At 46.0% G+C, this 15,896-nt stretch overlaps 1 protein-coding gene across 1 annotated transcript in view; it reads right to left on the bottom strand.

Annotated features, from left to right (window-relative positions):
• Window positions 1–15,896, bottom strand: part of TENM2 (teneurin transmembrane protein 2) — a 1,394,720-nt gene that overhangs the window by 244,778 nt on the left and 1,134,046 nt on the right. Inside the window, exon 9 of the mRNA XM_060415963.1 lies at window positions 779–901. Within this exon, the coding sequence (XP_060271946.1) occupies window positions 779–901 (123 nt within the window). The remainder of the gene's footprint in view (window positions 1–778; window positions 902–15,896) is intronic.

The raw sequence follows: 15,896 nt of genomic DNA, 5'->3' as shown, positions 1-15,896 counted from the left end.
GAACCCACACTTCCTACCTCTTCCGGCTCCTGCAGTGCAGGAAGATTCTTTACCACTGAGCCATTGTTGTCCTTTAATTGCCCCACAGTCCCACTTCCCCACCGTTCTGTTTTCTCTCCTCCTTCTTAGCACCTTGTTAGCACATATTTTTTTTTCCTGCAAAAATACAGTTGCCTGATTGCTTTCATAAACATTCCTATTGTCCCCCTTCGATGTTCTGCCAAGAGAAGCTTTGTTCCCAAGTTGTCAAAACTCCTTTCTCTTCTCTCCCGAAGTGGAACCGCTCCGGGTCCTTCCCTTTCATGCCTTGCCAGGCGGCGCTTCCTCCCAGGGGAAGCTGTATCTCTCCCCTCGGGAGAGGCTCCCGTCTAGCGGCATGTGCCGCCTGCTGGTCTCAGCTTTCCCCATCAGGCAGGACTTCCTCCTGCTGGTGCTGCTGCTGCTGCCCCAGCTGCTGCTGTTTGCTGCTGCTGCTGCCCCGGCCTTGAGATGCTTTCAAGTAGCTGCAGTGCCGGTCGCTGCAGATAGCTTAGGTATGCACATAGCTCTGAGCCGGCACCTTGCCAGCTCCCAGCGGCTCCAGCCAAACCCAGCTCACAGACAGGGACAGCAGACAGCTTGGAACAGGGGCACCTGGAAAGGGCAGTTCTTTTTCCTCCCCTTTTCTCCTTTTTTTGCATACCTTCCAAGATTTGGATCAGAAAACCTGAACCAGGGGGCGGGGGAGCTCTGACTTTTCCTGTGACCTCAAGAGGGCAAGCCGCAACTGTAACCTCACCTTTGCCTCCAGATGGCATTGTTGCCACATCATCGCTTCCTGGTAAGCCGGTCCTTATCCCATTGTTAAAGGTGTGTCCATCTGCCGGCTGGAGTTGCCAATTGAGTCCGAGCAGATGCATTGCTGCAGGAGAGACAAAGTAATGAAAATATGAATAGATAATTCAGCAATGCAAATGTCAAGGGGGAGGGCCAGGTGCTTTTTCCAAGCGGCTGCCTTTGAAGGAAGCTGCAGTTCAAAAATGGCTTGCCCCAGGCCACAGGGATTAGCTAAATACAGAAAGCAAGTAGGTCTGGGCGGGCTGGGTTTCCTCCTCCAGTGGAAAGGAAACAGCCTTGCTGATAGTGGGACAGCATCCCTGATGGTTGGGCGGAGGAGAAGGGAGGAAACACAGCCCAGACCTTCCAAAAGCGCCCCCGCAAAGGGGAACATGCCCCTTTGGACTCACTGTAAAGGGTATTCTCTACCCCTCTGGGCCTTTCCTCCTCTCTGGACAGGGTTGTTTATAGACTGCTGGTCCAGGGGCATTGACAAGGATAGTTTTCCCCCAAACTGCTCAAAATCGAAGCCTGTTTTAAATTGAGGCTCCCCAAGTGGGACCAGACTTCTGGTCTGGTTCAGCTGAGACTACACCTGTGCTGAAATACCCATGTGGCCCCCAGTAGCGACAGTATTCCTTGTTGCTGTTGTTTAGTCACTAAGTCATGTCCAACTCTTTTTTCACCCCAGGACTGTAGCCCAGCAGGCTCCTCTGCCCATGGGATGCTCCAGGCAAGTGTACTGGAGCGGATTGCCATTTCCTTCTCCAGGGGATCTTCCCAACCCAGCCATTGAACCCACGTCTCCTGGTTGGCAGTAGCACTGGCCCACGGGAAAAGCCCACTTCCCAGACTATTTCAAACTTTAAAGACAGTTTTCCCTCCCAGCCCTCCTCCTGATCATTGAGTACCTTTCTGCCTATGGTGGAAAAAGCCAGGGGGTAGCAGTGGAATGGGGCTCTAGAAAAAGTACGATGACAATCCTCTGTCTTTCCCTCTAAAATCCCTCCCACTTGCCTCACTCCCACACCTCCCCAGAGTACAGAATGAGACAGCTTGGAACACTGCCTCTTTGCTAAGCAAACAAGCACAGTTGCAAAACTCTTGCCTCACTCCTAGGCATGCCTCAAGCCTCCAGATACACACTTCCTTCTTGTCGTCCTTGTTGTTCTATTGGTGCCAACTCCCCACGTCCCAGGTCGTTGAGCAAACTCAATGCCCACCTACATCTGATGGTTCTCAGTAAGCTCTTTTTACAGCTCTTTTTACTGAGGCGCATGAAAGGCAAGTCCCACACACCTGCATCCTTTCGAAGTCCGGATCTAAGAAATGCTTCCTTTGCAAAAACACAAGGAGCTCCCTTCCCTGCATAGTTCTCACCCAGACAATAACCACCCCGCGTCTGTCTGGCATTTCCACCGGACACAGGTTGATGCCGTTGCTATGTTTCCAGCACCGTGGGAGAGAAAGGGCTGTTGACAGCGAAAGGTTCCTAGTATGATGCGGGGATGGGAGAAACAATTAACCACAGGAAACGCAATTAACAATGCTTAGGAAATTGTTCACACAGCAATTAATTCTGCTTGCTTACCACCACCTAAAGTCAGGCAGGCTGCATTGTTTTAAGGTTAGAAAACCTATCTTCAAACTTTACAGCTCAGATTGATGGCCGTGGATGAAGGTGGCAAGGTGTCCTCGGGGCATGTCCGCTTTTTTCTCACGCACGCCCCTGCCTCATAACCAAGTTTTCTTTCTCTACATCCCTCTGAAGTGCACAGCCCACTGTTGCAACTCTTCGAGATGATTCATGCTAATAAGTGACATTCACTGTACACTTTCCATCTGGGTAACACCTAATTTTCTCCTGCAGTTTATCTATTCTATGTAGGTCACTTACTCGAAGAGACCAGATCCGACTGCCTCAAATAATGACATATTTTCAGCGTACAGAGGTCAGGACATGAGAACTAATTGTGGCAGCTTCAAGATAACGATAGCATCTGATTTGTAATTACCAGGTGAAGGGAGCCAAGGAATTAACTATTTTTTAAATGATTTTTTAAAAAGTTACAATTGGTTATCAGGGCTCGCCTCAAGCCAGCTTGCTGCTACATGGGAGATGCAAGGAGGGCCTCTGTGTTTTAAGAGAGACACAAACAGTTATTGCAGGTCTAGCTGGGGCCCAGGCCTTATGCGATTTTGCCTTTTCACATTTAGAGAAAGAAGTGGAGGGTTCATCAGTCAAAGAGGATAAACAACCTCCCCAGGTGCCTTCTCAATATGAAAACTCTTGTCAAAACTGCTCCCCTCTTGAGGTTGTTGCTGTTAAGTCGCTCGGTCATGTCTGACCCTTTGAGACCCCATGGACTGTAGCCCTTCAGGCTCTTTGTCCGCGGGATTTCCCAGGCAAGAATACTGGAGAGGGTTGCCATTTCCTTCTCCAGGGGATCTTCCCGACCCAGTGATCGAACCTGGGTCCCTGGCATTAGCAGGCAGATTCTTTACCAGTGAGCCACCAGGGAAGTCCCTGTTCCCCCTCTCCTGGTACTCAAACTTGCCATTTCAAGGTGCAGAACATGTTACAGCCATCAGCTTTGGAAGATCAGCAAGCAAGCAACACCCCAATCTTACTGGATAAAGAGAAAACATCCAGGAAACAGTGGCCTCTGCTTGAAAAGATGCCTGCCCCACCCCCCCCCCCTTGCTTTTTATCTTGGGTTCCATAGCATCTCTTTATTAAAACAAAAAAGAATTCTGAAAGCAAGAAAACCCCAGGTGGGATGAGAAGGGTTCGGGGTAGAGTATACAAGCTAACTTCTCAGAGAACTCCCAGAAGTGAAAGGAAAAATAAAGTGAGAGGAAGATTGGAAAAGGACAAGAGCCAAATCAATGGTGCACAGGCTCTGTCCTCCCAGTAGAAGCCATGCAACTCAAGTTGCAAAATGAAACTCAAGTTTGGGCGTACGTTCTGTTGTTGAATTGAATGTTAAGCAAAAAAATGAGAACTATATCAGATGTAGAACCACCTTCTCTTGTTTTTTTCTTTTTTTGGGGGGGGGGGTGGAAAAGTTTGAAACAGACTTTTGCTTGCATTTTTTCTTCTTGGTCAGCTATTCCTTCTCTCTTACTTGAATACGAAAATGAGACTCTCTTTCTGGACTGTGGGGATGGACAAAAGTGTCCTTAGGATAAAGACTCAGGGGAGCTGTGAAGTAAATGAGTTTCCTGACTAATGAGAATTCTGTTTCTTATTCTGCTACTGACTGGCTTGATGGTGGGGGCTGAGAAATCAGTCTCTCAGTCAGTCTCTCTCTTTACCTTTTGTAAAGGTTTCCCTTTACACGTAGGCTAATGGCTGCTTAGGGCCAGAGGGAGGTTCAGCATCTGCCACCCCCTGAAGACTTAGCAGAATGTCTTGAATATAGAAGGCGCTCCATAAGCATTCACTAGATTTGGTAATGACACATGGGGGCAGATGTGAAGAGCTGGATTGTAGGATATGGTACTCTGATAAATAAAAAACACATAATATAGATGTGTAAAGGATGGAACGAAACAGTGCTGGCAGTAATACGGAGGGATCTGTGAAGACAAGCGTTTTGATGATTAGGATATTAATACCTGCTGCCAGTCCTTGGATCCCTGCTATAGGCAGCCCCATGGCAGACATTCTACAGATATTATGCCAAGGCTCACTGCTTACATTCGAGGCGGGTGCTATCATCATGCCCATTTCACAGACAAGGAAGCTGTTGACTATTAAGTATGATCATAGGGGGCTTTTGGAATCCCAGGAGGATTACAACATGAGGTGGTTGGCTGCTTCATACTTCACAGTGATTTCGTTACAAATTCTGGTTCGCAACAGGATCTCAGCCAACTTGGGCTCATAACTCATGATTAATCTCCCTATGGTCTATGAAGTGCCATTTTATTGGGCTGGCCAAGAAGTTCATAACATTTTATGGAAAAACTCAAACGACCATTTTGGCCGGCTCAATATATAGTTAGCATCCTTCTCCTGGGGCAGGGGCTGGTTTACAGCTCCTCATCTTGTTGATTTCACCACACACACTGTACACCTCTTCCCTCTGCCACATGATCAGCTTGGGTCTGGAGTGAAGACAGCCTCGCCTGGAGCCATGACTGATCAGCCATAGAACACGGAATGAGTGCAGAAGGGAACCGTTACTGTTACAAGCAATGGAGAGTTTGGGGCTCTTTGTTACAGCAGCATGCTTGAGCCGATCTTGACTGATACATTTAAGTATACAGGATGTGAGAAATTGTACTTTTATACCTTAGGTGTCTGTGCAGTCCTAGGGTTATTTACTTACAGGGTCAGGATCCTTTCTAAAAACCAGCTGGGAAGAGTTAGCACATATTTAGGGCCACTACATTTTTTCTCTATGAACAACAACAAGTAGCTCTTTAAATATTAAGTGATGATATCTCCAATTCTGATCTGCTAAGTCAGAATCAGACTTAGAAAGCCAAGAAGCCTTAGGGAAGAAGCCCATTGCTTTTTCATCTAAAGATTTTAGGTGAACACTGGCCTCATTATTTTCTTCCCAAAGACATCTGGATGCAGTGGGGGTGGTCCCCTCCTTTGCTAGCCACAAATGCTCCAGCAGCTCATCCCAAAAGGCCCTGTTCAGGCCATCTGAGGGTCAGGAGTGAAATGAGTTTGGGAGACCCTCTCCCTAAGGTTATTCACCCCCCACCGACAGCCAAAATGCACAATTTATCATGATTTGACAGGCTCCACTCCAGAGAGACCCTGGGATGGAACCAGGGGGCTCCACAGGGCAGGAGGGACAAAAGAGGAAAAGCCTCCAAGTGGAAGTTCATGTAATGCAAGTGGCAGCTGGGAAACCAGCCACTAAAAACACAATAGGCTAACAGACTCTGAAAGTGTCTCTGGCTAATTGGAGAAAACTTTCATCAAGTACTAAAAATGCACCAAGGCAGGTCCAACAGACCACACACAGACCCCAGATTTCAGCAGGAATAATGAACAGACCCACCTGGAGTGAGGGTACTGTTTTCTCATTGAACTTGCCTGTGTTTGTGCCAGATACGCTCTGATTGAAATACTCAGGGGGAACCAAAGCAAAGGGAAGGTAGAGGAGCTGGTGGCAGGTAAAAGAATTCTCTAGCAACAGCAAGGGCAGGAGACTGGAGGCCTGGAAAAGTGGCAGCTTGGAACGGGGGTTGTCTGAAATAGTAATTAGGCTATGTGTGGGCCCTGCTGGGTGCCACTTAGAACCTTCCATGCTCACTGGCTGGCAGAGGATCAAGTTGACAAGAGGGCCAATCAATATGTCAGCAATGCTTCCCAGAGAGCTGCTCAGCCCCTGCTTGTCAAAGAGGGCAAACATGGGGGCCATGGGGGTTCTGTGTTTGCCGAGCAGGTCCCCAGGAACCGGGGCTATCTTTAAAGATCAGCTTTGTCAATACATAACTGGAGGAAGAGACTGGGCTTTCCCTTTGAAAATGGAAGCCTTCAGGCCAAGCAGAGCTTAGGGAGGGGGCCAGGGAGTCAAGCTCGCCAGGTCTTGTGGCTCAGCCTGCGAGCAGATTCGCAAGGGCCTTAGAGATGATGGCAAAGCTCCTTTGGAGACCAGGCAGGCTGATGGGGAGGGTCAGGGCTGGGTCTCCCCACCCTGACATCAGCAGATCAAGCCAACACTGCCAGGGCTCCTGTGGGAAATGTACCCAATTTGGAAAGGGCCCTTGTCCAGAGGACAGAAAGAATCCCAGTGGAATACTCTGAGCTCTAGTGCACCAATGCTAACCTGGAACTTGCACAGGCAAACTGCAAAGGCACTTTTGCAAGCAGTAGTGAAAATTAACACATGCAAATGAGCCCGCTCAATGATGATGGTGACAATTAACATTTATTTTGGCATGGAGCCAGGTGTTGGGCTAATTACAGTGTTTGCATTATTTATTCATCATTTATCATTCAGCATATATTTATTGAGTACCTAGAGTGTGTTAGGTATGTATTCCTAGGTGCCAGGAATAAAGCCATTTAACCAGACAAATCCCTTGCTCTCATGGAACTTATATTTTAGTGGGAAACAGAAACTAAAGACATAAGTGAAAAGTAGGGTCTAGGGCTAGGAAATGCCAGGACATGGGGGATGGCGAATTGAACTTTTTCTTTTGCTTGTTTAAATATAGCGGGAGACCTGGGTTCGATCCCTGGGTTGGGAAGATTCCCTGGAGCAGGGAAAGGCTACCCACTCCAGTATTCTGGACTGGAGAATTCCATGGACTATACAGTCCATGGGGTTGTAAAGAGTCAGACACGACTGAGCGACTTTCACTTAAATATAGTAGTTTAGTAGTCGTTTTAGTTGCTCAGTCGTGTCCGACTCTTTGTGACCCCAAGGACTGCGGCTTGCCAGGCTCCTCTGTCCATGGGATTCTCCAGGCAAGAATACTGGAGTGGATTGCCATGCCCTTCTCCAGATCTTTCTGACCCAGGGATCAAACCCAGGTCTTCTGCACTGCAGGCAGATTCTTTACCGTCTGAGCTATAGGGAAGATCTTGTTTAAATATAGACCAATCAAAAACAACGTCTGTAGTGGGATGGGGAGGGAGGTGGGAGGAGAGTTCAAGAGGGAGGAGACATATGTATACCTATGGCCAATTCATGTTGATGTATGGCAGAAACCATTATAATACTGTAAAGTAATTGTCCTTCAGTAAAAGAAAATAAATGAAAAAAAAATGATGTCTGTGATAGGTAACATTTGAGCCAAGCCTTGAAGGAAGGAAGGAAAGAAGCAATTTATGATGACATCTTGGGAAGAACATTCCAGGTTGAAGTGAAGTTAGGGGGAAAGGAGAGTGTGGGGTGCTCGAGGGGTTGGTGATAGGGAGTGGGTGCCCTTGGAGGCTGTCTGCCATGTATTTAGGGGAGATGGGATGACAATGGAGGGTTCTAAAGTACATGAAGGCTCATTTACCTCATTCTGACTCTGTGAGATGCTCATATACTCTATGGTTTTTGCTGAGGAAATTGAGGCTTTGAAAGATTAACTCATTATTGACCAGGGAATTTTTGAAGAAACTAAGGCCTATGGCCTGCGATTTGTTTTGTAAGTGAATACTGAAATGTCTCTGGTCAATAACACTAGGGTAATTACATCTCTGGTCAATAATGGGGTAAATGACTTGCCCAAGATTCAGAGGTAGTAAATGGGAAGCCTGCAATTCTGACTGGGACAGGGGTCTCTGCAGAGTCAACCACCATGCCCTCCAGCCAGTGACTCCCTCCACCAGCTCCTCACTGGAGGCCATTGGGCCCTCCGAGTTCTTTAAATGAACCACGGCTTTGCCAAGACCGAACAAGTCAGGTGGGCTACAGAATCTCTTCCTAAATATTGTCAAGGCTCACTTGGGAACAGACGCCTCCTTTTGTAAGCAGTGATTAGTCTTCTATAAATATAAAAAAAACCAGTGTGCTATTTAACTTAAAGGAATGGCCATTGTCTGGAGAAAATAAATCTGTGTGGCAACTTCAATTTACAGTCTGACTGCCCAACCATCAATATGTTTGGTGACTTTTTCCAGGGTCGGTTTGCTTATCATCCTTCGGGGACGCAGTAGACGACAGCATGTCTTCCTACTTGAAGCGAGGGGTTGCTGCAATGTATGAATTATCCTTTTGAGGAGGGCTGTTAGTGCCAAAATGACCTTGTGCCTAAAAGAAGAGCCGCAAACAAGACCATGAGAGAGAACATTCTTGGAAATGCCTAAAGTCTTAGGGAGTTTAAAAAAATTAAATCTTAAAGGAGTTTTTTTTTTTTTAATCCCTTTCAAACGGCCATGGTGAAGTGATTTCTTTTATTTTCGCCCTACTATACTGCGATACACTGAACGGAATAAACTTTCAAAGCACTGCAGGGACGTTACGCCCACAAATCCCTTTACTACTAATGGGATTTGTGCACCTATCTCCCAAAAACGCTCTGAAAACTTACTTGCCTGTGTCCAACTTCCGGCCTGCAGGTTCCAAAATGGTTGCAAAGTTTACAGCCCAGGAATTACATGGAAGAGAAAAGATGAGCTGTAGATAACCATATCAGAATCCTGGCAGGACCACGGGTAGTGAGAGGGGCTCAGGAGAAATGGACCGGCCTCGATCCCTCCACCTGCACTCTCTCATCCTCCAGCCATGGTGCCTCAGTGGTTCCCCGCACACGCTTTGTCTCTGCCTTTCTAATTCTAGTCCCTCGCAAAAGTAGGGAGGAGTTCTGGCCCCTCTGCATGTCTGCCATGAGGACAAGGAGCCAGTTGCATGAGGCAGCCCTGGGACCAGAGAGCAGTATGTTCCTGATGCAAGAAGAATCCACACGGAGGGACCAGCGCATTAATCTGTTCTTGTGACAGGCTTGGAATGGTACAGCAAATGGGAAGTGGTATGAGATTAATCAGTTCCTGTGTTTAGACGAAACAAATGGGGCTCCTTGGCACTTCAGGGTGCACGGGGCCCCCACGCTGGCATCGGTTCCACTCCTGTCGTCCCTATGCACCCACTAAACTGCAGGTGGCAACTGTTACCAGTGTGGGTGCGTGGCGTCCGCTGCGCTCTGGTGACCTCTAACAAGGCCCCCCAGCTCCCAGCATCACTGGGCGGATGATATGCAAGATAGACACACACACTCATGGTCACTTTCTGTTTCTCGTGAGGGGACCCCAGGAATGCACTGGAGGAGAGGGGATGCTGCTGGAGCCTCCCATTGTCCAACGAGCCAGCTTATCCTTGGGCCGATAAAACACACACCTGGAGCCATTCAACACACAGAGCGTCATTTCCCACCCCAGACTACTCCGTTCCTGCTGTTATTTTTCCCGGGAAAGAACTAAAATAAAAGCCTTTCTTTCTCCAAGAAAGGACCCATGTGATCAAAATACCTTTAGAGAATGATAATATCGGTAGGTTTTATTCTGCAAATAAATCATGGTCTCGGATTTTAAGAGCTTTTGTGATAGCAAAACACACCCCCACAATCCTTACACATATACCTCAATGCATCTTTCTCCCCACCGCCCCCCAAAGACTATCATTCAGGGTTGACAACCCAAACAATATTCAGCTCTCTTTAAGGAACAGCAAAAAGCAGTCCTGTTCAAGAGGGCGCTGGTCCCTAAGACCACCAACTATGAGGGAAGGTGATGTGGGCTGCGCGTGGCATGTGACCACTGGAATCCTAGGAAGCAGACATTATGAATGTTTTAGACAATGAGATGTCATATCGATCCGGAGATGTGCTGTTTGTGCTGGAACAAAGAAGGGAAACTCTCTTTTGAAAATAGCCTTCTGTAAGAGGGAGTGAGGAGAGGGGTCTGGAAGGTGACAATTAGCGTGGTGGCCCTAATCTGTTCTCTCAACTGCTGCAAATGAGAAGGAGGGTCCAGACTCACTTCCTTCCCTGAGTCCCAGGCAGCCCCAAGCAAACTGCTCCCGGTGAGCCTTCTGATTGAACTCAGAGCCTACAGCCAGGCAGCCTGAGATTGGCAGCCAAGCCGGAGCAGCTTAGCAGTGGGGTAAAGGAGCTATCTCCCTCTCCTGAGTCCCTGAGAGATTCAGCCCCATCAGGGTTCAAAGCCCTGCACTGCTACTCATAAGCAGATGACCTTGAACAAATGAATTCACCTCTCTGAGCTTTACTTTCCTCAGCTAGAATAAAAGCTAACATTTTTATAAAGTACTGACTCAGTGGCCAGTACTGAGCCACTGAGTATGCATTACCTTACTTACCCTTTACAATAAATCCAGAGGTGGGTTCTATTACCATTCCCATTTAATAGATGAAAAAATTGAGGCCAAAAGGTGTTGGGAATTTTGCCCACACTGACAGGGCTCAGAGTTGGGGGCAGCTGATTATGGAATCAAGCACATGCTCTCAGCCATTTATGGGGAGAGGGGTGATCAAACCAAACTTGCAGGGTGTAGTCGGTATAAAAGAGGCAGGAACCTGGGCATATCAAACACACAGGAGGCACGCGAGAAACGTGTCTCACTTCCTGTTGGGTCTCAGATCATTTTGTCATTACAACAGTGGTTTTATCGTGGCTAACTTTTATTAAGCCCTTAATGTGTGCCAGGCATAGATTTTATGGAGTGTGTACATTATTCTCCCATTTCACAGATAACGAAATTGAAGCTCAAGGAATTGATATGACATGCAGCTGGTAAGTGGTTGAGGGGTGATTTGAACCTGAGTCCTGTGACACCTACCACCTGAGTACTGACTGTATCAGCCAGCTCACAGTGGGACAACTGTCAGTTCAAGTCCAAGACTGGTGGAGACAGGGGATGTATATTCATCTAGAGAGTCTTCCCCCATTGGCATGAATCCCTTATCCGAGGCAACTTGGTGGCTTCCTTTTCTGCATCACATTAGGATGGAAGAGCCACAGTTGAGATGGGCTCAAAGGTCATCTGGTCCAGACCTTTGCTGTACAGATGGTGCCCTTGACAGCCAATGACTGGCTGAGCCTGGATTTGAAACTTGGTCTCTTAATTCTTTGTCTGGTGCCCTCTCTGCTGTCTCTTCCACTTCCTTAAAGACAGAGAAGCTGATGGGCAATGAAAGGCCTTAAAAAACAATGAAGGCACTGCAGAGAAGCCATCTTCTCTCACCTAAGATTTTTATTACTATTATCTGCAATGCAGGGCATGAGCAATAATAGCCTGTTAATAAATTAGTCAACAAACTGGGCGTTATTGTTCTTCCTGATCCTAAATTCATTAGCTAGGGTTTCTAAGACAAAGTACTTCTGCTGCAGAAGTTCATTCACACCTGGAATCTAAAATCACTATTTTTCATTTGTTTCTACCTGGTCCAAGGATGCCGTGGTTGATAGAGATGTGATCCCTCCTGTATGTCAACTTGGTAATTTTTCAGGAGTGAGAAATGAGTTGAAGAAATAAGGATGTTGAGCAAATCCTGTATGTAATTCTCATTTCAATCTGGTCATTTGTTCAGCAAGGCCAAATTAGGCACATGGGGAGGCTGCCAGTGTTCTTTTCAATTTTTAATTCTGACATGGTTCACTCAAGGATTTTTTTTCAACTCAAGAATAAAAAATCTCGTGTTAACAAATTGGACTTGATCTTTCTCTTAAATGGTTTTAAGTTAAGTGGATTTCACATGCCTAACCTGTAACATTTAAAACTTGATTCTGATGGAAAGAAACATTGGATTTTAAAAGGAGTTAGTTCTCCCCCGCCCCCAGAGCCTGATAACAGAGTGGGAAGTGAAAAGTTTCAGAAATATGGTAGTCCTGGTTCTCTGATATGCTTAATATTAACATGGTCAATTTTTTACTGGGAAAATAACTAGTCTAGAAAAAAAGGGATACCTTCTTATTGTAATGCAAGCCACCAGTATCCATCAAAAGAGAAGCATATTTTCATCTGCAATAAGATAGTGACACAGCTAGGCTTATTTTTGAGTTTTTGACAATTTACTTAGTAGAGCTAATTTCAGGGGTTTTATAGGACACTCAAGTTCCACAGATTTCCTTCCTGCTGAAGGTACATGTTGGTTTCACCAGGTAGCAGCATTGTAACCACCATGGCATTTCTGGCTTATATAAAGCATTGCAATGACAGAAATGACATCCTACGCACCCTCCTTCTTCTCTTCAGTTGGGGATCCCTCCCCACCTTGGGTGCAGTGAAATGTGGTTCTGCCTAAACAATAAAAGTTTGTTAAACAGAAAACCATGTTATATTCCTTCAGCTTTTAAATTTAAGTGAACTACAGTGAAATAAAGTGAACAATTCAGTTCACATGTGGCTACCGGACAGTACAATTCCAGACCACTGGGGCTTACTGGGGTTCTTCTAGCCCGATTTCCTCCTCTTAGCCCCCAGGATATTTTGGGCCCATGTCTCTCAGGGCATCTACAGCTTTACGTGGTAATAACTTATTTGCTGGTCACCCTACCTCCCCTCAAACTTTGAGTCATGAGCACCTTGAGGGGTGAGAGTGAGTCTTTACCCAGCTCATTTCAATTTGCCTGCAATGGAGGAGACCTGGGTTCAATCCCTGAGTCGGGAAGATCCCCTGGAGAAGGGGATGGCTGCCCACTCCAGTATTCTTGCCTGGAGACTCCCGTGGACAGAGGAGCCTGGAGGGCTACAGTCCACAGGGTGTCACAAAGTCGGACACGGCTGAGTGACTAACACACTTTTCAGTTTGCTGCGGCAACCTGTATCAGGTCTAGAACACGCTAGCATCCAAAAAACATTTACTGAATAAAAGAATGACTTGACAAGCTGTGTTTAAAAAGATGCAATTAACAGAGGTCTTACAGTGTACCAGGCTAAGAATAATCATGGCGATAGTCATAAACAGTATCTACTGAATCTGGACTTTGTATCAGGCTGTCAATTACTATAGGCATTTCTCATCTGACTATCCTCTTGCCCCTAAACATCATCTTTGAGGCAGGACTTATTATTTCTGTTTTACAGATGAGGAAACTGAGGCTTAGGGAGATTAAATAACTTAACCTACTCTCACACAGCTACTAAGTGCCAGGGCCAGGAATACGCATATATCTCTCAACCCCTCACTGGTGGTTCCCTAACCTCAGTCATCATGGACCATGCTCCTGATTTTTCACTAAATCCCATCTCCACTCAGGCTATTATTTCCTCATTACATTTTAAAATCACCCTCCCCCCCGCCCCCCGCCTTAAAATTTTAATCCACTTAGCCTCATCCCAAAATAGTATCTGTGAAATAAAAAGCTTGATGTATTAGTTGTAAGGCTTTGTGACACATGAAAATAAACACAGAATTACTGAAATAAAGAAGTTTGCCCACACAGTTCACAGTGGTCTGCCTCCTACACTGGGGCAAACACTACCCCCTGCTAGATTGCCTCTAACTTAGAACATCTTTCTGCTTCCAAAGACCCACCCTTACTTCTGTGTTTTTCTGCCCTCTACAGTAGTCTAAGAGAGGAAAAAAATTAAAAACACCAGCAGTAGAAGAATGGGCTGGAAAGAAGGCTGCTCCTGCCTGTCTTCTCTCATTATTTCTTAGCTGGATTGAAAGCAAAACGTAAGTGAACCACAAGACCTGACCTCCCACACAGTCCCTCCACCTTGAGGCTTGCTCTTTACATCTTCAGTGCCAGAGGACTAAGACGGCTTAAGGCAGGCTGGATCCATGGGGTCAGTCCTTCTTGCTGAGAGCCTGCCTCCCCATCATATATCAGGATCATGCCAGGATAGTCTGGAACCTGCTGGGATTCAAGAGTCTTGATCCATATCACCTGCTGCCCACAAACATATCCATAGCCCAGACCCCCATGGATGTCTTCCTGGACATTCCTGTTTCTATTTAACTCACAAATTCACTAGCAATCACTGCGCACCTACTATATCCCAGAGACTACAAACCCGCCATGCAAATCTCTTTCCTTTTTTTAAGTTTTATTGACGTATAGCTGATGTAGAATGCGGTGTTAATTTCTGCTATATAGCAAAATGCTTCAGTTGTCTGTCTATACATTCTTTTTCATATTCTTCTCCATTATTGCTCCTCACAGGATACTGAACACAGTTTCTTATGCTGCAAGTTGCTTCTGTTCAGTCGCTCAGTTGTGTCCAACTCTGAGACCCCATGGACTGTAGCACACCTGTCCTTTACCATCTCCTGAAGGACCTATTGCTTACGTCTCTTATATATACTAGTTTTCAATGTGATTTTCAATAATAGTCAACACTAATATAGTGGTTGCTGGGTGCTAGACATTTCTAAGAAGGTTAAATATTTAGGCACAAAATATTGGATAGATCAAATGTGGTAAAATATCTAATTTTCAATGGTCCAACTTATATATATTAATCATTTACTACAATAGCTCCAGAGACACATACTTTTATTATTACTTATTTATATCTGAAGAAACTATAAGGGTGAGAGATTAAGTAACCTGGTCATCCAACCACCAGTAACAGAGCTGGGCTTTAAACTTGGAAACTCTGGCTCAGAACACTTAACCATAATGCATTCTGCCTCTCAGAGTAAAAGTGTCAAAACAGAATGCTACTTTCTTTCTGCCTAAAGACTAGAAGCTACACTTCAGTTGCACTGTGGGTAAAATATACTTTTATGGAGACAATGGAACATGTAGTTAGAGCAGCCTAGCAGCCAAAAAGACTTGGCTTCAAGCCCAGGTCTCCCTGGGCCTTAGGTATCTGTGAGATTCTGGGAATGTTTAGTTTAGTTTTTTGACTTCTCTGACCCTCAGTTTCCTCATCTGTAAAGTGGGAATCTTCACACTCCCTACCTCCCAGGAGAGATCGTCACACTGAATGAAATACAGCATGCAAGACACTGAGCTCAGCTTGACAGAGTTACAAGCTCAATAAACAAGTTATTGTGTGGACTGGCCAGAAATAACACTGTCTATTTGGAGAAAAGTATCTTTCAAATTCCAAATCGATTGATTATAAGCCAATAGTCATCTCTAAATTGGAGATGCCCTGCCTTCTGAATGAAAACCTCAGAATCCGAAGTGGAAAAATATTTAGGGGTCATCTTTTCCAGACTCATTTTTACAGAAGAGGTGACGGAGCCCAACCAAACAGGGGTTAAACACCTTGGCAGGGAGGCCAGGCACTATTCTTGAGGAGCACAGACCCCTGAACTCATTCGCTTCCACCTTGCTGCTTAGACTCTTAAAGTCGTCCTTTTGGGGAGACGCTTTCAAGTGGGATGTCAGACCTGCTGACCCGACTCACAGATTCCACGCGTGTGTGATGTCACTGGCAACACAGAGCAGTGTTGGGAGGTGCAGTTGGGGTGGGAAAGGGAGGTGAGGGGGGGATTCTAAATTATTGCTATCAACCTTCTCCAAAGCTCCCGCCAAAACACAGCCCAAGTAAAATCAGCATCTTTTCTATGCAAATGTAACTTCAACACAAGCCCTCCAACCTCTCTCTTTCCACCCAGATTGCCACCTTGAATCCCTTCCTGTGTTAATATTCAAGAGATGCTTCTGTGTAACAAACATTCCGTAGCAATAATTCCTA

The sequence above is a fragment of the Ovis aries genome, chromosome 5, assembly GCF_016772045.2.
Source record: "Ovis aries strain OAR_USU_Benz2616 breed Rambouillet chromosome 5, ARS-UI_Ramb_v3.0, whole genome shotgun sequence".
NCBI lineage: Eukaryota > Metazoa > Chordata > Mammalia > Artiodactyla > Bovidae > Ovis > Ovis aries.
The sequence above is the reverse complement of the archived record's forward strand: the minus strand, read 5'-3'. Positions and strand labels throughout refer to the sequence as shown.